This window comes from Hirundo rustica, chromosome 10 (assembly GCF_015227805.2).
Source record: "Hirundo rustica isolate bHirRus1 chromosome 10, bHirRus1.pri.v3, whole genome shotgun sequence".
In the NCBI taxonomy this organism is placed as follows: domain Eukaryota; kingdom Metazoa; phylum Chordata; class Aves; order Passeriformes; family Hirundinidae; genus Hirundo; species Hirundo rustica.
The window spans coordinates 21,863,498-21,886,690 of NC_053459.1; the positions used below are offsets into that span (position 1 = coordinate 21,863,498).

Here is a 23,193-nt window from a genome sequence, read left to right on the forward strand (position 1 = left end):
AAAGAGGCTGCATTTATGTCCATGAGCAGCAATAGAAGCATTTAAGGAATTAGTTTATATTTGCATGGAGGCAGCTGTGTGTAAAAACAAGACAGGAGACTCCTCCTCGAGGAGAGGGGTACATGAAATAACACAGAGAATCTCTTATAAAAGCTGTTTGTGTTTAAAAGCTCATGCAGTGGTTCTGTGTTGTCTGTTCAAGATATTTGCATAGAGGCTTCCTTCTTTCTTCAGGGCTGCTTCCTGCTGCTGGCTGCTCATATTTTGGGTTCCGTTGTTCAGCTTAATGGAAAGAGTAGGATTTTAGGGGAAAGGAACAAGAAACAAGACCACTTCTAATTTCAAATCTAACTTGATAATTTTCTGAAAGAAGCACTAGCTGAACAAATTGTTCCTCACTGAACAGGTGTTGGGCTCTCCCCTCCCTGCTGTGCTGGAGCTCAGCACTGCAGCCCCAGGGGCCCCTGCAGCCTCTGAAATCACCGAGGAAGAGCAGCAGGGACCAGCAGAGTCCTGGATGCTGCTGCTGCCTGAACTGGGGCAGGAGGTTTCCTTCGGACAGGGGCAGGTGCAGGTAATGAACACAACTCCTTTACAGGGAGCGTGGGCTGTGCTTCCTGTGCAGTTGAGTCTTTACTTTCCCCCTGCTCTTCCTGTGTCAGATGTGCTGTGCTTTGCCACCTGGTGTCCCTTTATTGTGTTGGGCAGAGGAGTAAATTTAAACCTCACCTCCGTGTGTTTCAAGCAATTTATGTTGGCATCTTGGACACCACGAGGGCAAAGGCAGGGAGATAAATGCATCTTCTTGCATTTTGGTGTCACGGGTGGGGAAAGTTGCACGCTGTGAACTCCTGCACTAATGATTATGAACATTTCCACTCCCAGTGAGGGGCTGGGGGTGACTTGCTCTGGAGGAGGATGGCCCCACAGCCGGGGGCGTGGGCCACTGGAATATTCCCATGGAATGTCCCACGGAATGTTCTCTGGATCACATTTGTCTGTGGGGTGAGTGCCAGTCTGACAGCCTTGCCTGCACCTTCCCCTTTTCCCTGGCTGTGCCTTTAACGGGGTGTAGCCCAGCTGAGCCTGTTTAATGCCCTGTTAGGGTTTGTCCCTTGTCAGCACGGGATTAGCAACCCGAGTTTCACAATGGCCAGTGGCTGTGGGGCTGCTAGTCCTGAAAGGCTGCATGGTTCAGAGACACAGAGTTTATGAAGATTTTATATTTTAATAGCGTATTTAACTAATAGAATATGTAACCAGTAAACTATTTAACCAACTGTATATTTAACTAACTTTATTTTAAAGAAGAAAATGCTTGACTGATGTCACATTTGCAAGATGTTTTATTTTTCAAATAAACCTTTTAAAAGCACAGTATGTGGTGGGCCTTCATTTCAATGACTTGAGGTGCTCTTCTTAAAGTTTGTTCTTAGGAAGTTCTTGTTGAGGAACAAGAAACACATTTCCATGGTAATTTTATTTTGAAGGCTTTTTTTTCTATAGAATTCTAATTCCACTTATTCAGAGACAATCCAGAAAATGCAGTGGAGAGCTGGTGTCAGCCTTGCTGGATTTTCAGGAGTGGTGTTTCCTTGGTTTGTGTCCCTGCTGTGTGCTGCCACTGCACAAGCTGCAACCTTTCCTGCTGCTCACGATGTCACTGCAGTGTTGCTGGGTTTTTATCTTGTCTTTGACACAAATGGCTTTTCAAGGAACTGGAAAAAATGTGGCACAAGCAAAGCTCTAAAAACTGCGTTACACAAACCAGTAATTAAAAAAAACCCAGTTTGTGATTTACTTGTCACTGTAACACAAAACTAAAATTAAGACTGAAGCCAAAGTGGAGTGGAGGGTGTGATCAGACTCTCTTTGTGTTGCTCACAAACACCAAAGCAGAGCTAGAAATCTTTTGGAACCTTTTAGTATATTACTACTTCTTGGTAGATTTCATTTTTAAACACATTCTGTTGTGACACTTTCGTTTAAAAGGAAGCTAAAAAGAGGGGAAATGTAATTTCAACCTCACCCTCAGTGTGAAGAATTTAAAACTCTGTCTTCTGGCTCCCTACAAACAGCCTAATTAGTGGTTAAACAGTCACATGTCAGAAATAAGAATTTACTGTGAAGGCCAGTGAGAGTCACCTGGGGCTCTGCTCTGTTTTTATTGATTAGCAAAGATAAACTGCCAGCGTCTCTCTCCTAAGCACCTCCACCCCTCGCTAGATCCAGGCTCCAGGGGACTTCCAGGGATCACAAGCTGAGCCTTTTCTGTGTTTGCCTTCTGTTGAACATGATGAGGATTAATGGTTGTTACCACCTGCAGAAAATCTTTGATCTTTATCTAAGGCAGAATCAGAGTTTACCCAGTACTGTTCCCTCTTTACTTCAACTTGCACTGAAACCGTTTGCACAGTGCTATTACTAACTCTAAAGTAATCCCTCTCTCAGAAGTATTTTATCACAAAATAATTCTTTTTTTCTGTGATCATTATTTTCACATACCAAAAAAAATAAAAATACACATAGCAAAGTGAATGCCTCTGTGTCAGCCAGGCAGTAATGGACTCTTTGTAGACATTATCAGGAAATGTGCCTTTTGTTTTCCTGCACCTGTTGCTGAATTACAAATAAAATAATCCAATGCTTTATTAAATAAAATGAGAGGCCCTAATGAAATTGTACCAGCCATTACCAGGAAGTCTATTGAGAACATTCAGCAGCTGCTTCAGTCTCAGTTCACTTACACTGACAGGATTGTTTCACCCTTCTCCTTGTGCTCTGAGCGAGAAGGGCACAGTGCCTTGGACCACCTCACACCGCTCTGCCCTCGCCCCCTGGGGAGGATTTGGTCAGAATCAGTAATAAATGACGCTCAACAGTTAAGTACCTTGGACTTGATGAAGTTTGTTAGAAACCAGTGTCCCAGGCCCTGCATTTGAGTGTTCTGCAAATGTCAGCTTATCCTGACAGTAATAAAACAGCTAAAAATCTCCTGTTTGATTCTGATTCTCTAGAGAGAATCAAGTCAGTGAGTCCTTCTCATTGGACATAATACCTCAGCAGCCTGAGGACGTCCTGGAATGGGCTGGGGGTCAGCCTGGCTCAGCAGGGTTAAATGTCACCTACTCCTTTGCTAAAGAGAATTGATCTGTCTCTGCTGTATTTAAAAGTCAACACATCTACCACAGCAGTGCTGGTGAGTAGGTGGAGACTCGTTCCCAGCAGAGACTGTAATTCCTAACAAGAGCTGCCTCATTCTAAAGGAAAGGTGAGTCCAGCACTATTGTCTGTGCTAAGCCTTGCGTGAAAACCACTGAGAAGCTGCATCTCAGCCACTTTGGATCTCGGGAAATGTTTGATGCAGACTTTCGTGTACAAAGAGTGTAACAAAGAATGGTGTTCAAACATGCGAGATTCAAAGTTTGGTTTAAAGATGTATGAGAAGTAGCAGGATGAAATGTCAGCCAAGGGGTAAGGGATACTTACAGCCCTCCCTTCCCACAGCAGCTGGGAGGGGAATAGCTGGCAAAGGGTACAAGGAGCAGTGTGAGGACACTGGGCATCTCCTTTGTGACCACTGCATGTGAGCAGGAAATTATCTCCAGGATCTGTCTCCTGCTCTGGTTTTATGGTGGCTCAAATTTGTGGATCTGCTCTGAATTTATCCCAGTACAACTCCTTGAAGAGTTTAGACTCCATTATAAATTAGGCAAACACAAGCTTCCTAGAACTCAAGGAAATAATCCATACAGAATATAGAACTTTCCTATTGAAAAATTTGATCTAAGTCAGGATAAGGCAAATTTTGGGGACAAGAGGGAGGGGAAGGACCAGCCCCTGTTACAAGCAGCTGGGCTCTGTCATCTACAGTCGGGCCCACTGGAACCAAGAGCTCATTTAGGCTCTGGGGCACCCAGTGAAGGTGAAGGGAGGAAAACAGGGATGCACCTTCTGAGATTTACATTTTCCACAGTGGTATTTTTTCCGGGTGTTTTTTATTTTACCATTTGCTTATGTTTGGAATGGGATATAGAAATTTTGGCATGGACACTGCAAGGGGTGCCCAGCTCAGCAGCTGCCTGAGGCACAGGGCAGGGCACAGGAGAGGAAATGGGATTGTTCTGTAAACTCGAACTGATTCTGCCAACAGGTCCAGGAGGGACTCTGGCAGGACTTCCAGACTGCCAGTCGATCACCTGCAGCTGGAAGAGGATGTTTCTCTGTTGCCCAGGGCTTTTGGTGCCAGCTGTGAGGCTGGAACATTGCTTTGCTGTCCCTGTGACCTGTTAGGAAAGAATTACATCCTCAGAGGAGCTGCAGAGAACCTGGCAAGGCTCTGAGGGCTCAGTGCTCAGTGAGAACTGCCGGGCGTTGCAGAAGGGACATAAAAGCTAAGCCTGGCAGGTGTTTTCCATTTCCACAGTCATGTTTACATTGTCTACGTGTAGTGTTTACATGGGGCAGATGCTTCTGCCACCCCTCCTGAGTCCTGGGGAAGCGTAACGAGAGTGAACGGAGACATTCCCCAGTTTTATCTGTCCTCCTTCCTGCAGCACCATGCTCAGTGACCTTCAGTCACTGTTACTGCAAACAGAAAAAGGCTTAAATGAACCATCTCTCTCTCTCTCTCTCACCTATTTTTATATAAAACACCAGAAAAATCTGCTGCATGGTACACACTAGGGAAACACAAATGCTTGCCCTGATCTGCTGCTCTGAACAAACTTTACTGTTTGAAAATTGCTTATCATCCCCCCACTACTGTAACTTTTCTACAGGTAGAGAAATAAGCAAGTTCATCAAATAATAATTTTTACTTGTTTCTTAATTGCTAGTTGTTAATTTACTTGTCGCTTAATTGCCTGTTTAAGGATCTCAGAACCCAGCAGGTGAGCCAAGGTTACTGTATCTCTACCAGAGCAGAGCACACTTGGGTGTAACATCTCTGCTAAAACCCATCTGCATTAATACTCATTTCTCTTTTACCAGTAATTGTTTAATTTAAAAGACTATATAGGAGTAATCATATCTTATTGCAAAGAAAAAAACCCAGAAAATTATACTGGGAGGAATATAGTAAACCACTATAAAATTTTATTGCAGGAAGGACATTTTAGTAGTGTACTTATTTGAATAATTTTTCACTAAATATATGTATATTTGTTCTCATGAGGTCACCCTAGACTCTCAAAGTTAAAAATCAAAATAATTAAGAAGAACTTTGAAACGCCTGATACAAAAATCTAAAGGTGGCCAAGTTCTTTTGTGATATCCTCTTTAGCCTGGAAGTGTTTGCCATGATACCTGAAGTCCACTCATAATTTTACTATTACTGGCATGTTGTAACCACTTCTTTCATCATTATTCCAAAACGCTTCAGAAGTATTTGGGAAATATTTCTAGGAAAACAACCTTACAGTACTGAGTCATGAAGTTCTTTCCTTAACCACTGACCAGATCTTTCTTACCCCACCTCAGAGATCAAAGATGTTCACAGCAGATCAAGTGAGGAGTTAATGCCAATTCGATTTCCAGGCTGCAGGGCCCTGGAGCTCTGTCCAGGTGACAGCACAAGTGTCTGATGGTTAACTGTGACCCAGACTCCTCTCCCCAGGTGGGCAGCGCTGGCACCTGGCACACAGCCCCTGAACAGGAGCAGATGGACACATTAGAGTCCCGATTTGACCATTCCCACCTGATTTGCTCAGCATGGCCCTGAAGATGTTATTTCACTTGGAGGAGGCAATGTACTTGAAATAACTGAAAACCACTGCATGAACTCCTTAAAACCCAGTCCAGGGCTTGGCTGCCCTGTGATGCCCCAATGCAGGCTCTGCTCTCCCCCTCACACTGGGCACACCCCACTCAGGTACAACAGGACTTTGTTAGCTCTGTTAATCAGTGATAACACACAAGTGGCCAGGAGTCAATCTGTTTAGTTAATGGGTCCTTTAATTTTTTCTTTTTGCTATATTAATAAAAAAGTGATCCAATTTATCTGTTTCCTTATGGAGTAACTATGCAGGATTTAAGAAGCAAATACACTATATCCATGAATTGTTTCTCAATGCACCCATGATGATGTATATATTTGCACAATCTGAAAAATTGGTTTCTTCATCCAAAATGCTGTCGCTGGAAGGATGGGAAGCAATTTAGGATAGGAAAAAAAATTCTCTTACCCTCATCTTTTCTGAGTGGGCTGGGAAGACAATCAAATCTACAAAGTCCTTGAGAGGAAAGAGGCTGAGTTGTAACTTCTTCCATGTTTCCAAGACCTGCAGTCCATCCTCCAGAGGTGGCAGAAGGGACGCACGGCAGACACGGCACGGCTCCTCCGAGGGATTTACAAACAAGACATTAATTTCACAGCAGCTCTGAGCCACCCAGCTCTGGGAGCACACCAACACTCTCCTGCCTCTTCAGCTTAAAACTGCTCCAGTTCCAGAGTACAGAGAGGTTTAACATTAAGGCATCCATACAGCTCTGGTGTTTGCTTTCATTTAATAAAGATCAATTTACTCAAATACATGGAATGTTGGCACAAAACTAAAGCTTCTGTGGAACAGCTACCAATCATACACAAATACTCCGTGAGGTCCTCTCCACTTGCCTTTCTCTGATAGATACACCACAACATGGCTTCAATAATACAAACTGAATGCTGGATCAAATCTCTAAATAATAAGTAGCAGTTAAAGTAAATGGTTTGCTTTATTTGTAAATTATGTACAGAATACTTTTTTTTTTTTAATTATGATGGAACAGGAGAAAGAAAACAGCCATCATTTCCAAACCATGCTGCTTCCTTCACCTGCTGGAGATGACATCTCTCTCTGCACTGGATGTACAAAACCAGCTTGGATTTCCTCAGTTGCTGGCACACAGGCTGGAGAAACAGAGAACACTGCAGGCAAATTCAGCACTACCAGCTCCTCTACTGTCAGCAAAACACTTCTGCTAAAACTAGTTTTCTCAGGAAAATTCTCACAATCTTTTGAAAACAAAATCAAGAAAAATATCAAGAAGGCTGTGGGCTAAGAAGGGCTTTACCTAACTATCAGATAACTAGGAATAATCTGAGATTTGGTCATTCAACTTTTACCTGGTTTACAAAAGCAAGTTTGAGAAGCTAAACTAATTGACCGGTTATGCAAGTACCAGAAAATGACATTTTTCAGTATGTTTGAGGACAATCTGGGCAACCTATCAATCAATAAAAAAACTTGTCAAATTGATAAAACTTCTGTAAATGGATATTAATGATTAACATAGTACCGAGTAATCAAGTTAATGGTTAAAAAAAAATGAAGGAACTAGATATAAAACTGTTTGGTAACACGGATATTTCAGCAAACGAAGATGCTACTGTATGGTCTATGTTTTGGTGATCAGCCAACAAAGAAAATCCAGCCATTTGCACATACTTAGTCCCAAACCACAGTGAGTTATGATTTTCCATGTGAAGGCCCACTTTCGGTATCTTCCTCCTCTTCCTCCTCACAATCCCCTTCATCTGTTTGCTGTTCCAGTTCCTCTTTTGTGATCATTTCAAAGTCGTTTCCATTGCCACTACTGTGCTGGGACCTGTCATCTTCACGCCTGTCACTGTCAGTGTCTGAATGTCGCTCTCCTCCTGAGCCGTCTGTTCCCGAGTTCCTCGTGGCTTCTGTTTTTCCATCCTCCTCTTCCTTCTTCTCACTATCTGATTTCTCCTCGCTGTCGTATTTTTGCTGCTTTTTGGATTCTGCTTTTTCCTCTTTCTTTAAGTCTGCTTTTGGTCCTTTGTATTCGTGTGTGTACAGGGGCCTGAAGGAGTCAATGAATCCCACGTCTGCTGTAAGGTTTGGCAGGAACCAGAAGTGATGCCTTCCTCCAGTGATGAGCCAGATGATAAGGAAAAGGATGCAGCGAGCTGTGTGAAAACAAGGCAAGGTTTGGATTTTGTTACAGACATGCACAGTGTACAACCACAGTGTAAGAGATGTTCACTGCTAATGCCCAGCCCCAGCCAGGGATTGGGGGATGATGGGGGCAAACCCCTCATTCTGCAGTAGCTCTGTGGAGTACTTTGTTCTTACCATGTCTCCTACACCCCACTAAACATGGATCTTATCTCTGATTAACCTCCTAACCCCTCAACCACAGAAAGCTTTAACATCCTGGTGACACCATTCTCGCCTCTTAATACATCTCTGTCTGCAGTTCTGGCTTTGTTCTGCACTTTTTTGTTTAAGCAGAGGCAGTAAACGAATCTGCACTACACAGCAAACACCAACAGGTGACAGGAGCCTGAGCTCGCTCTCTTCCCGTGGCACAACTGTGACACCCGCTGGCCGCAGGGAAGCACACACAGGAGCTGCCCGGCTGAAGGACGTCCCGAGAGCGGCAGCGCCCAGCTCCGAGCGCCGGAGAGCCGGGCTGCGCCTCCGGCCTCTCAGAGCCCGCCCGCCCACACTCACCGACGGCAAGGAGCAGAATACTGGCGACAAAGCAGCCGGCGCCCACGCTGAGGTAATAAACACCGACGCGCATCTCGGCTGGCCACAGCGGGAACAGGGTGGCGGCTATAACGGCAATCACTGAGCAGGGAGGGCAGGACACAGGCACGAGAAGCAGCGTTAGTTTTTCCTGGTGCATGTACAGAGGTTCCAGGCTTACTGCTCGTTCAAAGCAGAGCCTTAGATTTAGTTAACATCGATACTATTTTAGATTAAAAAAAATAAAATTAGCTGATTTGTTTTATTCTACACAAATACAAGTTCTAGGGTCAGGAATGTATCACTCATAACGTATTTCGTATTTTTACAAAACCCACATTTGCCCACTGGTTAGCTTAAGGCAACAGAAATAAACAACTTGTGACTACTCTGACTTACCAAGTACAAGTCCCATGGCAAAAGTTTTAAAGTGAACGGGGTCATAGATCCACACATAAACCTACAAAAGAAACAGCGTGGTTTACACTCAGAACAAGCTCTCTCATAAACATCTTCTATGTTCCCTCACCCCAACACTCACTGCCAGGCTGCAATGCTTGGTGCTGAACAAAAAGCCTTCTGGTCAGCACCTGGGCAGGGCAAGGGGTCCAGATTCCTAGGAAGGGTAACAGACAGTTGATGTAATCCTGAGGAAAACAATCGGACAGCAGAACTGATGGGAAAATGAAAGATTCTGAAATATCACTGAATCAAGGTTTGGTGGTATCTTACTTTATTCATTGACGTTGTTAATGTTGTTCAGCAAGAAAATAAAAAGATTCTCAAGCCCACTATATAGAAACAAAAAGTCCTGTGAGCTTTGAAGAGCGAACAGCCAGACTGAACACCTGGAACCAAGGACGCAGCTGGAACGCTCACTGCAGGCCCTGTGCTGGGCTCAGATCAGTGGCTCTGTACCCTCAGCACTGTTATCTCCACATCTGCAGTTGCAACTCCCAGAGCCAAATGTTTGTGTGGGAACTGTGGATCCATTTGAATCTGAGCTGCTCAGCCATAAAGGAAAAACTTCTTGGTAAAGTGCAGGATTTTCTGAACTAGAAAAATCTGTGGTTTTTCTTAGCAAACTGAACAGTTTGAATGTGAGCTTCTAACTGTGAAAAGCTGCTGGTTACTAGAAACCAGCAACCCTCACTGCAGATGTGTCAATGCCAACTAACAGAAGGGCATTCCATGTGATGCAATAAATATTTAACATTCTGCTTCTCACAGGGTGCCAAAGTGTTGGGAAACAAACTAGAAACCAAAACCCTCACCCCAAAGGTAGCTGTATTCAGATGCAGCTGCTGCCAGTCAGCTGTTCTGTGAGCCCAAGCAAGCTGAAGATGGTGACTGGGCAGTAAGTGTGTGATATCCAGTGTTTGTAAGTGTAAAATAATGAAAGAAAGGGAAAAACCCAGCTCTAATGCAAATACACAATAATTGCATCTAAATTAGCTACTACTTAAAAAAAGCTCTTGTGAATTATAGTTGTTAAAAAGTGTCAGCTCATTAATAAATAGAGAAGTAACTGATGTTAAGACAAGCGGTGATATTGCAGATCCTGTGCTGCAGCTTCATTTGGAATGGGCACTTCATGTAAAGAGGACAGGGAGGATCAGAGCTGGGTGTGATTCCACATGAGATGGGATGAAACAGAGCAAAGCAAGTGCAGAAGAACTGGGAAAGGTAAAATCAAGATACCAAAGGGGAAACACATTTTCTGCTCAAGTGATTTATTTCCAGAATTTGCTGCTATGTATGTTTTATAACCAAAGGAACACAAGAATCCTGGAGGAGATTCCACACACACCATCAACACAGCAGAATAAAACTTACCACTTATCCAAATGTGGGTAAGTGCACAAATGTGACTCTGTACATTACAGAGCTGCTAAATAATTAAATTCTTTTGTCTTCCAAAACAGCAAAGCACACAGAAGTATTTAAGGCCACAATTTCAGCGGTAAAGCCAGGATGAGCATTCAGGAATACTAAAGGGTCACCTGTCTGCTCAGATCACAAAGCCAGGCAGGTATTTTTTGCATCGTGTCCTAGAGGGCTTCTTTGGCTTAGAACAATTTTGGCATGGCAGTGGCTGTGGGATAAGTTGGGCTGAAGGAGTCTCAGGAGTCTCTGTCCCACCCTCCTGTCCCAGGCAGGGTCAGCTCCACCAGCCCCTGAAAACATTTCCCCTCATGGCCACCAACACCTCAGCTAAGGGTAAGGAAGTTTTCTTTGCGAGTTTTTTAAAGTCACTGTCATTACTGTCGTACTGTTATTTACCTGTCATTAACCTCCTTGAAACATCTGAAAATCTGGTTTCAAGATCAGCCATCACATTGCCATGAACTTTTCCTTCAACATGTCAAGAAGGAGCTTGCAGAAATCCAGTAAATTAAGCTATTGTCTGACAATAGCATGGTGACACCCAAATTTGAAAAGTACCTATAAATCTTACCTCATTTCCATCCAAGAAAACTTGGTCTTCATGTGGCTCAAGCTTAAATTTCCTCTTAGTTTCCTTTTTCTTGGGTGTTCCTGGGGTGTCATCCTGAGGACAAACATAAATATTTTATCTATAACTAATGTATTATATATAAAAATTATTATATTTTAGAATACATATACAAATAATTATATATAAAATTTACAAAAATTGAATGCTTTAATTTCTATATTTAACACTGTACATTATTTTTACTATATATTTTTATTTCATTTATAGTATCCGTTAATATATTTAATCTGACAATTTTTCACAGACTAAGGATCATGTTCACAATTGTTTGTTTTATTTAAAGTAAAGATACTTTATTCCCTCCTGTTCTTATTTATTACCAACTGGGTACCTCAAAAAATTAAGGCAAATTGTGAGTAAAGAGAAATCTCACTTTTAGTGTCTAAGGACTAGACTATGACTTCAGGATTACACTGTGTCATCAAATGCCTAGCAGAGCTGGGCTGATATGAACAGGAAATCTGCACAGAGATCAAGAACAGGGAACAACACTTCATCATCACTGACTTTGTAAGAATTATTTGTTATTTTAGTGCCATATTTACCAAATAGACATCCTAGCAGAATCCGTTTCTGCCCATTTATTCTTTGTCCTCCTCAATCTCTTTTTGGATCTGTCTCCTTCCTGTTTGCTTTTCTTTGCTTACTTTGTTGTGAGAAATTAACTTTGTGATTTTGGTCCTGTGTTTATATAATCCACTAAATATCTGTTCAATAAATAATGATTAGTTCAAAAATTAAAAACATACATTTAATAATGTCCCTCCCCTGATGACAGTGGACTGGAGTTCTTTCATAATCAGCATTTTGCAGTACCTCAGGGGCTGGGTAGACTTACACTGGGCTGGGACTGCAGTGGGATTGTTCTGCTCATAATTCTTTCATTCTTTTATTTGCCATTTAGGTTTCTTCTGACACCCAAAACTTTGTAGACAGACTGTAACTCTCACTAGATGTGCCATTATTTCACTTAGGAATGTCTGAATGAGAATAACTTTGGACTACTAGCCTTTTAACTCTCACTGATGCAGACCACTGTGTGTAGAAGAAACTCCATATTCACTCATCAAGTTTCTCTGGCAGTTTCCCAACAATTTAGAAATTCTGTTCTTCTAATAATAAATAAGTAATAAAACCTATCAGGAGTGAAAACAAACCCCAACCACAATAAAAGCCGTACAGCAGCAGTAGTTTAAACCTGGAAGCTCAAGTGCAAGGAAGCAGGATGCAGGCAGTTCCACAGCCAGTCACAGGCCCCACATGCCAAATGTGACATTCCAGACATTCCTGCTACCAAACACTGCAAGACTGTTTGTTCCAGTGCTGCAGCACTGGTTTGGATGTTTGGTCACATGCACAAGTGTCATTGACGGTAAGTGATGTACACAGCCCCCCTGGCCTGCTGCCACTGCAGAGAAACAGCTTTTCATTAACTCAGCCCACATCAGAAGATTACAAGGTACACAAAGGCCAACTGAAGCCTCTTTGTCGATCTAGACCAAAATAAGACCAATTCAAAAGGTAACAAAAAAGCAGCATATTTTAGGGACGAAAACAGGAAAGAAAAGCAAAGCATATTGTAGAATAACCAACTTTTGAGCTGGTGCAATCTTAACAGTCTGTTGATGTATTTGTTACAGGTTAGTCTCTTCTCTTACACACAGTACTTACCTTCTTACACTCATCTTTTTCACCATCCTTTTTCTTTTCCTTTTCTTTCTCCTTCTTAGTTTTTTCATCTTTGCCACTTTCCTTCTTGCTCTTTTTTTCCTCTTCTTTCCCACTCTCAGCCTTTCCTTTTTCCTTTTCTTTCTTTGTATCCTTGTCAGGTTTCATTTTCATCACTTTCAATGCTCGATGAAAGAACTGTTTTTTCAGGAGTCTTAAAACAAACAAAAAAATTCAATGAGTCATTTAAGTGCAGCTGTAAGAACATTTCTACTCAATTATGTTATTAGACACCATTCTAGATACTCTCTCTAACATAACCATGACCAGCAGGACTGAAAGGCAAGGTCACCATCATCTGCTCTATTTACAACTACACACACCAGACCTATTTATCCCATGTCTTCCCTGTTGCTTTGCTTTTTTTGGTTCATCTGTTCAAAACTGGGTAAAAACTGTACTTTTCTGTGGTGGCATTTTGCAGATATAAATGAACACACAAGATGTAGGATACAGCAAGCCACCAGATCCATTTAATTATCTTTCCCATTAATGCAATTCCTGCAATATTTATTTTCAAGTTCATGCCAACGTAGTTCATAGCAAAAATAAGGAAGTGGACATGCAGCTCACCAAGATCACTGGTAAGTGATGCACGATAAACAGAACTCCTCTGTTGAAAGTGTGCTACCTATGCCAAATATTCCCTTCCTGTCAGCTACAAACAGACCTTATTTCAAGTGCATATATTATCTATTTACGTATGGAGATATAAAGATATAAATATAGGGCCAGCAGGGCTCCAAGGATGTTGTATTTGGTATTCCTAAGGTCATAACCAAGTAGAAACATCCTTGAAAGGAGCACAGCTGAATTCCCAACAGGAAGGGCAGTACAGAATCCTGCTCCTCACACAGCAGGGACAGACAGATTTGACAGCTCTGACCCTACTAACTTCAAATATTGTCAAAATTCAGGAAACTCCTTCGGCTCACTTTGCTGCCCTAAGCAGTGAAGTGAAACCTGAGAGAGTTTTGGGAACAAAAATAAAGAAACTACATCATTTCCACCCTCAAACACAGCAATATAAATGCAATCATTACTTCTGCATACAACCACTGGAGTTTTAGGATGTACAAAGCCCAAGTTACATTGGCTCCTAAATAACTGTGACATCTGGACAACTCCAGTCATTGATGGCACTGAAGAAGTAGCCTGGGTCATACCTGTTGCAGTAATCAACTACAGACTCTCGGGTTGTAAAGAGAGCCTCCTCTCCTTTCTTTGCCTTGGCCCATTTAGAATCCAGGAGGCAATCCACGGCTTTTGAAGCTAGAGGAAAAAAATTGAATTTAAAATGCATTAAAATGAACGTTGTTTTTAACATTTAGTCTATGTTCCTTGCACCACAATGCCCAGTCCGTTGTGGTGATGTTCCACATCCTTTCAATCTTTCAAGTAAGACTAGTCACTATTCTGAAATATATTCCTCTTGACATCACACACCTTTAAATCACAGAGTGAAAAGTTTATTGCATTTACTCCGGGCTAGTGAGATTAAACTTATGGCTTCCTAATACCTAGATAACTTTTCAAAACCAAACTGTTAAGACTTAGATAAAGTACTATTAATAAAAATAAAACAGCCTGTCCCACCCTCCAAGTGCAATGTGAGAAGAAACCTGAGTTCTCTGGTTGAAAGCAACCCTCACCAATAAAATAATCAACTCGGTGACCCATCATGTTGGTGGATTTCGTTGGACAGTTGAAGCGCAAATATTTAGCAACAGCCTTCTCCTCCTTGAATGGCTCACCAACTTCCTAGAGCGGGAAAAGTCAAAAATTATTAACACATAAAAAAATCACCCATTTGGGCTTAAAAAATCAGATATTGCAAAGTCTTCATTATTTCATGGCAACATATAAATAAAAAATAAAATATAAAGGATGTGAAAATAGGTTGACTCATTTTTCCTGAGAACTTTTTGTCTACATGAAGCAAAAAAGCAGCAAATCCGTTAGGTGAACTGGAGGTAAGGAGTACAAACTCCTTTAGCAGATCTGTAGAAAGAGTAAACTAATGGAAGGCCTAAGAGGAAAGCAGCACAGGGGAAGCTGCTTCAGGCACAAAGCTGGGATGGAAACAGTTGTGAAGCTGGAAACAAAGGAAAAACAGAGTGAGGAATGAGTGTGTATGAAATGACAGACAGCAATGTAGGCACTCTGACAGAACACAGAGCAGCCCAGATTTCACATGAGAAGGAGGAAACCATGTTGAAAAGAAGCTGAAAGATTTGGTTAGACAATTTCTTTGCCAACTGCACGACTACAGAATGGAACTTTAGAGTACCCTTGAGGAGATTTTTCCAGTCTACAGAGAAGCACATTCAGGATGAAAGTGCAGCAGGAAGATATATAAACATCAAAACCAATGCTTTACGAGAAGGGAGCCCTTAAGTCTGCACACATTCACAAATTCTGTGCTTTTACCACCTTGCAGAAAGGTAACAGAATTCTGAGATGTATAAGGCAGAAGGATGGAGATGGGCATTTTCAGTTATGTAAAATTAAGATCTAATATTTGCAAGCAGGGAATGGAAGAACTTTCTAATGTTCCTGCTTTACAAAAACGTATCTGGAAAAAAACATAGGTTGGGATTTTAAACTGACTTATGCCAACTTCCTCAAAATTCTTTTTCATAAGTTGTTTTAATCCATAAGGTTTAAATTCTCCAATCCCCACTGCTATCTGTGGATCAGTAACACAGAAACACCAGGACAGCTTTCCACACTGCAGTGCCTTTTCTGTACCTGTTCCTCTCATATTGCCTGAAGAAATAGATTATATAAACCACAATTCAGATTGGTCATTTACAGGAATAAAAGTTTCAAAGCCTATTTAAAGACCTACTTTTCCTAAAGGTCAATAAACACATACAATCTCCATTACTGCTTTTAAGATGTATAATCATAATATCACAAGCAGCATGTTAAATGGAAATGCAAGGTCAAATAGATGTGGTTACACCAGAATAAAAGCTTTAGATGGTCAGAGTTGTTAATTTTCAACAGTTTGAACAGCTAACTTTCAAAACCAACTGGTTAATGAGTGTCCTTCTAGAGGAGATTGTTGCTTTTCCTATCTGGGGAGAATTTTGGAGACAATAATACAGACACAAGGTATCCTAATGGCGAAAAGACTCCATAGTCGTTAGTTCTGAAACTTTTTTTAAAGTATAAATCCTCCATATGAAAGCAGAAATATGCTCACTCACCAGGTACTTTCAAAAAACATGCCCAGATTAGGCCAGATGATCCTAACAGCGCTCAAAAGGATATTACCTCCTTCTGCATGTTCAACCCTTTTTTAAAATTTTTACATTTTAAAAATCTGTATTGAACATCAGATAAGAAAACTATTCCCTGACAGTGCATGAATGCACAAAATTTAAGTTCTGTGGTTTCAGGTCCTCTTACATGGTAGAGTTGTATCATGAAGTGATATCACAGTAACTGTAAATCAAACCAAACCACCAAACCGGGAACCAGAGTAATTGAACAGCAACAAAAGGGGCTTCAATGCACTGGAATAAAACAAGTGACTGTGTCCCACCACTGCCACATGGGATAGGGCACCAGGAGACCGGAACTGCAGGCAGCAACTGTGTGTGAAACACTGCTGCCCTAGTAATTCCTGTCAGCAAATGAAATTTGGAACAATTCACAGGGCAGACAGAAAAACAGACAGAGAAAGTGCAGATATTCACATCAGTGTTAATTCCTCTGCTAAGGTGTTTTTCCTCCTTCTTCCTAAAGTATTTATGACCCTGCTGGGTCATGTGATGCACTACACAGGCTGGGGCTGGCACCAGGAGATTTTTTTATTGCTCATTTCTCTCTATTGCTTTGTCCATGAGGGATAGTTTCATAACAGCCCAAACAAAGAAAGCTTCCCAATGAGACAGACTGCCACAGTTTAACTGAGCTCGTTCTGAGAAAGTGTCCCCTGCAATTTAATCCCCATTTTTCAACCCATCTTCATCCCTTTATTTGCAGAGCCAAGCTTCTGCTAAAATATGAAATAGATGACTGACATAAAATAATACAGTCCATCAATAAATGAAATCAATCAAAGTAATGGCAAATTTATTACCCTGGGTACATCTTTTAAAAGTTGCAGTTCAACCAAATTTTGTGTTAAGTTTTAAAAGTAATCCATTTTGTCACTAGACACCATGCAAAATTTAGATATTTACAGTCCCTGGTAACTTACAAACTCTGGCCATTAAAAATAAAATCAAACCAAATTTCTTACTTGTCTAGAGAGAAGAACTCCACCTACTGACAGGAACAGCAGTGCTCAGCCTAGTGACTTGCTAGAAATGCAAAGACATTTTAAATTTTTAAAAATAATTCTCAATCACAATTCTGCACTATAGGAATTCATAAACAGACAATCAAACCCAGGACCTTCCAGACTCATTGCAGTGAAGTCCTAATCAAATTTACCATTATTTCCCAAACCAGAGTATAGCACAGTCCCTTCTGGCCTTCAATGCATGGATGTAGTTCCCAGTTAATTCAACCCTAAGCTGGGACTGCAGCACCAGAGAGGCCTGAACGCATCACAAACAACATCTGAACGGAGCCATTGAAACCTGTGTGTCCATGAGCTTCCTTCTCCCCCTCAGCTCTGCCCAGGCATGACTTAGTCAGGTTTTCCTACCCCTGGAGCACTCAACGGATGACAGAAGGGCAGAGCACATTTCTGGGTTGAAAACTGCACTGATTTTATCCCTTCTTTGTGTCACAGTTGTAAGAAGACAGGTATGACCCAAGACAGGACAATTTCCTTCCACAACCTGGTAACATAAACAGGGTTTCTGAAAAATTAGAAGAGAGTAAACGATGAGTGCCACTACCAAGACAAGTTATTCCATGTGCAGCCAAATGCATTACAAGGATTTATGTTCCTCTCCTTCAAAGGGGTCATCAAAACAATTTTATTTCAATGAAAAGAGTATCTCTTGATTTCTTTGCTCTTAGATTTCCAGAACACCAGTCCCCAAAGCAGACTGCTGAAGGCTAATAGTTTATACAGTTTTCAGATAAGGAAAAGAAGAAATTTATGCACATTTATCATGTGGTGCCTGTTTTTCAAGTTGTGTCAGAAATGACATGGTGTCAGCCCAGGTTCCATTCCACCTCTCCTCATTACAAAGACACTACAACTGCATTAGCCTTCTCTTCTCTTCTCTTCTCTTCTCTTCTCTTCTCTTCTCTTCTCTTCTCTTCTCTTCTCTTCTCTTCTCTTCTCTTCTCTTCTCTTCTCTTCTCTTCTCTTCTCTTCTCTCTCTTCTCTTCTCCTTCTCTTCTCATTCTCTTCTCCTTCTCTTCTCTTCTCTTCTCTTCTCTTCTCTTCTCTTCTCTTCTCGTCTCTTCTCTTCTCTTCTCTTCTCTTCTCTTCTCTTCTCTTCTCTTCTCTCTTCTCCTCTCTTATCTTCTCTCTTCTCCTCTCTTCTCTCTTCTCTCAAAGTGTTGAGCGCATCACAGCTTGGCCTGAACTGCAGGTGTATCTTTTTCCCTTCCCTGGTGACTGTCAGGACCTCAGAGTGGATGTTCTGTGGCAGGGGACTGGGTGCTGCTGAAATAGTTGTACTTTGCCTAAGGTGCCATACACAAAGAAAAAGCACACAAATTGGCAGGACTGGAGTGGGAAGGGGCGAAACAAACACACCAGGGTGACAGGACTTGTGTTTAGGACATCCTTGTTTTCATCAGTGGCTAACAAACATAAACTTGCCCAACTTCTGCACTGATGACCAGTGCAAGGACTGCCCCAGGTCTCTTAAAAGAAACTGTGGCAGAGCCATGTGGAGAAACCAGTTTTTCTGGATTACCGTGGCCATGTGCTGGCCACAAAATATTAACTTTTCTTTACAGAAAAAGATTAGCAGATGTTTTTGAGTCCAGTACATATTCTATGAAAACATAAGTATTTGTTTTCTTCCCCCTTTCTTTTCAACCATTCCTAATTTTTTTGAGCAAACATACAGAACTCTGTAAACATACAGAGTTCTAAAACAGATCCAAGGAGCAATGTACAGTATTTTGAAGCCAAAACACACCAGCTTCACTCCCCTTCCCACCCCAGGCCAGCTGTTTTGACTTTTTCCCTTCCCACTTCCAAAAACGTAACTCAAGATTTCCAAAAGACTGATTTTTGTTTTAATGACAACTCAGGCTGCTACTTTTAATTTGCATTTTTCCACGCTTTTTTCCCCCCTGATCTTTGTTTCTTCCTCCTTTCCCAGCTGATACCATTCAGCTTTCAAAGATGTAATTTAATCATTCTCCTTTGTTATCACCTCGCTCATCTTTACTAGAATTTATGAAGAAAATAAAGCCAAATGGGCAAGCTGGACTAAAATACACGTTACTGGAAAGCCATTGCATTGTCCTTTCTGCAGATCCCTTTCAGAGTCATTCACAGAAAACCGCAGCACAGGAGCAGCAATGCAGCTGTTGCATTTTCCTCCCAGAAGAACCCAAATCACGACAACTGTAGGCTACAACAGTTAATGATTAGTAGTTGTCCTTCATCAGGAGAATCTCAGAGCTTGAATCAAAGGAAAAAAGTCAACAAGGAAAGTACCTATCATTAACGGCACTGATGCCACCTCAGCCATTAATTTGCAGGGAGACATTGACCCCCAAACTGCCCAAGAGCTGTTTTCTCTCTTTCCAGGAGCAGCATTTACGTGCATTAACATTTCCGGAGTGCAGGACACAGCAACGAGGTGCGACGCAGGCGCTGTTAATTCCAGCCCAAAGATCAGCCCAAAACCTGACACGGGCAGACTAAAACTGTGCTTGTGGAACGCAGCCAAGGTAATGAAAACTTAATGCCTGTTTAACAGTCACACTGCAGAGGTGCCAGCACAGTGCCACGTGTTACCCGGCCCAACGCCTGTCAGAGGAAACAACACTGAGCATTTCGTGGTTAATTGAGTATTTCAGGACGCATATTGGAAAAAAATATAGCTCCAAGACATGAAATAGCTTTGATCAGGTTGCTGGAGTAACAGGCATTCAAGGCATCCCCCATCTTTTGAGATGCATTTTGTCTAAAATATAAAGATTAAACTAGCCATTAGACAACATACGCTGTTTTTCTGTCAGTAACACAGCAAGGAGTCTTGATTTCAGACATCAGAATCACATGGGAGCCACTGGGTGAGCAATCTGCATCCTACAGACCAGCCTCCCTTCACCACTGCACGTCTGAATTAATCTCCGTGTTGATTACAGTTAAATTACCACCAGGAATGACACTTGGAGAATTTTACCTCTGAAATATCTTTGTTCGAACTTAAGTTAAAATTTTTGCAACTTTTGTAACTTTCAGAGGAAGAGCCTAAGCTATGCAACACACATTGGGCAACGTGTCTTTTGATGGAAGTGCATTCCATAAAACACGTCCTTCCTCTGACTGCTTCCAATGGGAAACGTGGAGCAGGCTAGACAGAACTTTGAGCTATTTTTGAGCCTTTTTTTCATGCTTAGCTATCTGACCTAACTACCGTGATTCTCATCTTGATGGCAGGTATAAAATCCGCAAAAATTCATTCCAAACCCAGGTTTGGTGTGCCCATGGTTTTTCTAGCTGAACTCCATTACATCAGCCTCTTCCAGAAGAACCTTGCTCCTGTCAAGAACTACAGCTCTGTTTAATGGCAGCAGGGTATTCAGATGTTAGACTTGTGTGCAGTATGATAAATAATCTCTTTAGGGGGCCAACATCACCTTAAATTAAGTCCACACTGCTAAAACACTTGAAGCACCTAGGAATGAAAATCCCACACTTCATTCAAAAAGAAGACACTTGCAGCATGAGCCTTAAAAACGTGATAATCATAGTGCAAATACGCCAGTAAAGTTCAAAAAGCTTCAGAAAAATGAAACCCAAAACCAACAACCAAGAAAGGTATGAGCTGTTTTATTCAGTGACCAATTAATGCCCCTTGGGCATTCACCAGTATCCTTTGTTCACTGTCTTGTCTTCCTATTGTTGCTGACCCACACTAGGAACTGATGAAGATACACATTTATTTGCATAATTATATCACAAATTTAGGCCATGACCTTAAGTGTTAAAACCCAGACAACGATTTAATTACTAACAATCTGGGAAATACTGCTAACAGGCTGGGAATTAAGTATGTGCTTAACTGCCTGCAAGACCACAGCCTTGGGTGTTATACAAACATTAAATTATGTTTAAATTTGGTTTGACGGGTGCTATACTGAACTGTTGTCATCCTTGGAAAGGGACAACCTATAAAAATCTTAAAAAGAGAATAATTCTGTGATGTTTTGCAGTAATTCATTGAATGCTGTGATGGATAGGGCTCGTTCAACAAGATTTTGATTAGTTACTCCTTGCATTTCTCCCCCTGCCTCGCTAATTTGAATTAAAGGGGAAAAAAAAGGAACCTTTACAGGTACAGGCAGATCTCCATCTTCCTAGGGGAAGGGAAAGTGGGCTGGGAAAGGGAAAGATGAGAAAGAGGGCAGTCAAGCAGAAGGGTGACATATGAAGCATGCATTGTTGATGGCTCTGTGATCTCTCCCGTGAATGTTATCTGCTCTTACAGCAGAGCAATAAACCCCAAACAAACACTATTTAGGCTGAGTGTTGATAACACATAACAGTAACGAGCGTCATGGTCACTGATACTGTAAGCACACCCAAAACATGCATTAAAAACTCTGTAAAACTCCCTGTAAAAATTAAACTTCGACATACCAGGCTCCCAGGTTAAGCGAAAACACTGAAGCAGCCCTCAGTTTGCCTCTCAGTGCCACCAGACAATTATCACTACATTTTAACACGATCTCAAAGCTGATTAGGTCTATTTATAGGCGTGCCTGTTTGTTTATGTTTTCCAGACACAAATTTCCTTTCCTTCCCGCATCATTTCCTGGTTGGGGCACGTTTGTTTGTAAGATGGTTTTACCATCTGTCCCACGTCTTCTGCTTGTGATCCGCGGGCCGGACACGCTGGGTGGAAGGTGCAGCTCCCGGGTGTTTTGGTGCTACCCGCACTAAGCTATTGTTCGACACCGATAACGGGGGGGATTCTGAGTATATAACACGGCGATTAAAAACAGGGAATAGCTCCAAACGTCATATTTTGGTCATGGAGAGACGAAGAACTTCTGAGGGCGCAGAGCCCAAGGGGATGAAGCGGGGGCGCCTCTGATGTGCCGGGGGGCCCCCGCCGGCCGCCCGTCAGCCCCGAAACGCTCCTACTTGAGCTCCCCCGCTCTGTTTTCACAGCTTTTACCAATTTGCTAGAAAATTCGGAGGAGAACCGGCCAGCCTGAGCTCCGGCCCCGGCCTGAGGGGCTCCCGGTGCCCCGAGATTGGGGCGCTCTCCTCCCTCACCGTGGGCCGCCGGCAGCCGCAGCCTCGCAACAGCGTCGGGCGGGAAGGCCGCGGGGGAAGCCGCTCTAAGCCCGGAGAGGGGGAGCCACCGGGCGGGGAGGGAGAGACAGAGAGGAGGGGGAGTCTCGGGTACCTGGACGCGCTTCCTGTGCCGCCGCCGCTCCGCCATGTTGTCCCCGTCCGCTCCGCCGGTGACGCGCGCGGGGGGCGGCGGCCTCGCGAGAGGCGGCGGGAGCGGGCGGAGGGGCGGGGAGGGGGCGCGCCCGCAGCGCCTCCGCCCATCGCCGCCCCTCGGCGCCTCGGAGACCCGCCTCCGTCCGTCACCGTGTCCGTCCTTCGGCGCCTCAGAGACCTGCCTCGGTCCCTCACCGTGCCAGCTCTGTTCCTCAGTACCTCAGAGAGCCGCCTTGATCCCTCATTGTCCGTTCTCCGTCCCTCAGCACCTCAGAGACCCGCCTCGGTCCCTCATTGTCCGTTCTCCGTCCCTCGGCACCTCAGAGACCTGCCTCGGTCCCTCGCCGTGCCAGCTCTGTTCCTCAGTACCTCAGAGATCCGCCTTGGTCCTTCATTGTCCTTTCTCCGTCCCTCAGCGCCTCAGCGACCCAGCTCGGTCCTTCACCCCTCCGTCTCAATTCCCCACTGTCCCCTCTCCGACTCTGAACGCCTCATCCCGCCTCAGCGCCTCGGTCCATCACGGCCTCGCAGCGCCCTGCCTCGGCCCCTCAGTCCCCCTCATCCCGCCTTGGTTCCTCATTGCCTTCATCCCGCCTCAGCGCCTCCCCCAGCGCTAATCCCGCCTCAGCCCCCCACCACCTCCCTCAGCCCTCAGCCCCTCACCGATCTCCCCTCACCGCCCTCTCTTCACAGAATCACAGGATTGTTAGAGCCGGAAGGGAGCTCTGGAGATCATCCAGTCTAGTTCCCCTGACAAGGTACGGTCACCCAGAGCGGGTGACCCAGGAACGTGTCCAGGTGAGTTTGGAATGTCTCTACAGAGGGAGACTCCACAAACTACCTGGGCGGCCTGTTCGAGGGCTCTGCCACCCTCAATGTGAAAAAATTAATCCTCGCGT

At 43.1% G+C, this 23,193-nt stretch overlaps 1 protein-coding gene across 1 annotated transcript; it reads right to left on the minus strand.

Annotated features, from left to right (window-relative positions):
* Positions 1 to 5,937: 5,937 nt before the first annotated feature.
* SEC62 (SEC62 homolog, preprotein translocation factor) lies at positions 5,938 to 22,346 on the minus strand. Its single transcript, XM_040074100.1, has 8 exons — positions 22,254 to 22,346; positions 14,382 to 14,490; positions 13,896 to 14,001; positions 12,673 to 12,883; positions 10,942 to 11,034; positions 8,883 to 8,943; positions 8,466 to 8,585; positions 5,938 to 7,918 (listed from the first exon to the last, which is right to left on the minus strand). The coding sequence occupies exons 1-8, from the start codon at positions 22,287 to 22,289 to the stop codon at positions 7,452 to 7,454; spliced, it is 1,203 nt and encodes a 400-aa protein (XP_039930034.1). The 5' UTR covers positions 22,290 to 22,346; the 3' UTR covers positions 5,938 to 7,451.
* Positions 22,347 to 23,193: the final 847 nt, after the last annotated feature.

Coding starts and splice junctions, on each gene's coding strand:
- SEC62 (XM_040074100.1), bottom strand. CDS start 22,289: ATGGCGGAGCGGCGGCGGCACAGGAAGCGCGTCCAG. Junction 14,491..22,253: donor GGCACAGGAAGCGCGTCCAG/GTACCCGAGACT, acceptor TTCCCGCTCTAG/GAAGTTGGTGAGCCATTCAA. Junction 8,586..8,882: donor TGCCATGGGACTTGTACTTG/GTAAGTCAGAGT, acceptor CTCCCTGCTCAG/TGATTGCCGTTATAGCCGCC.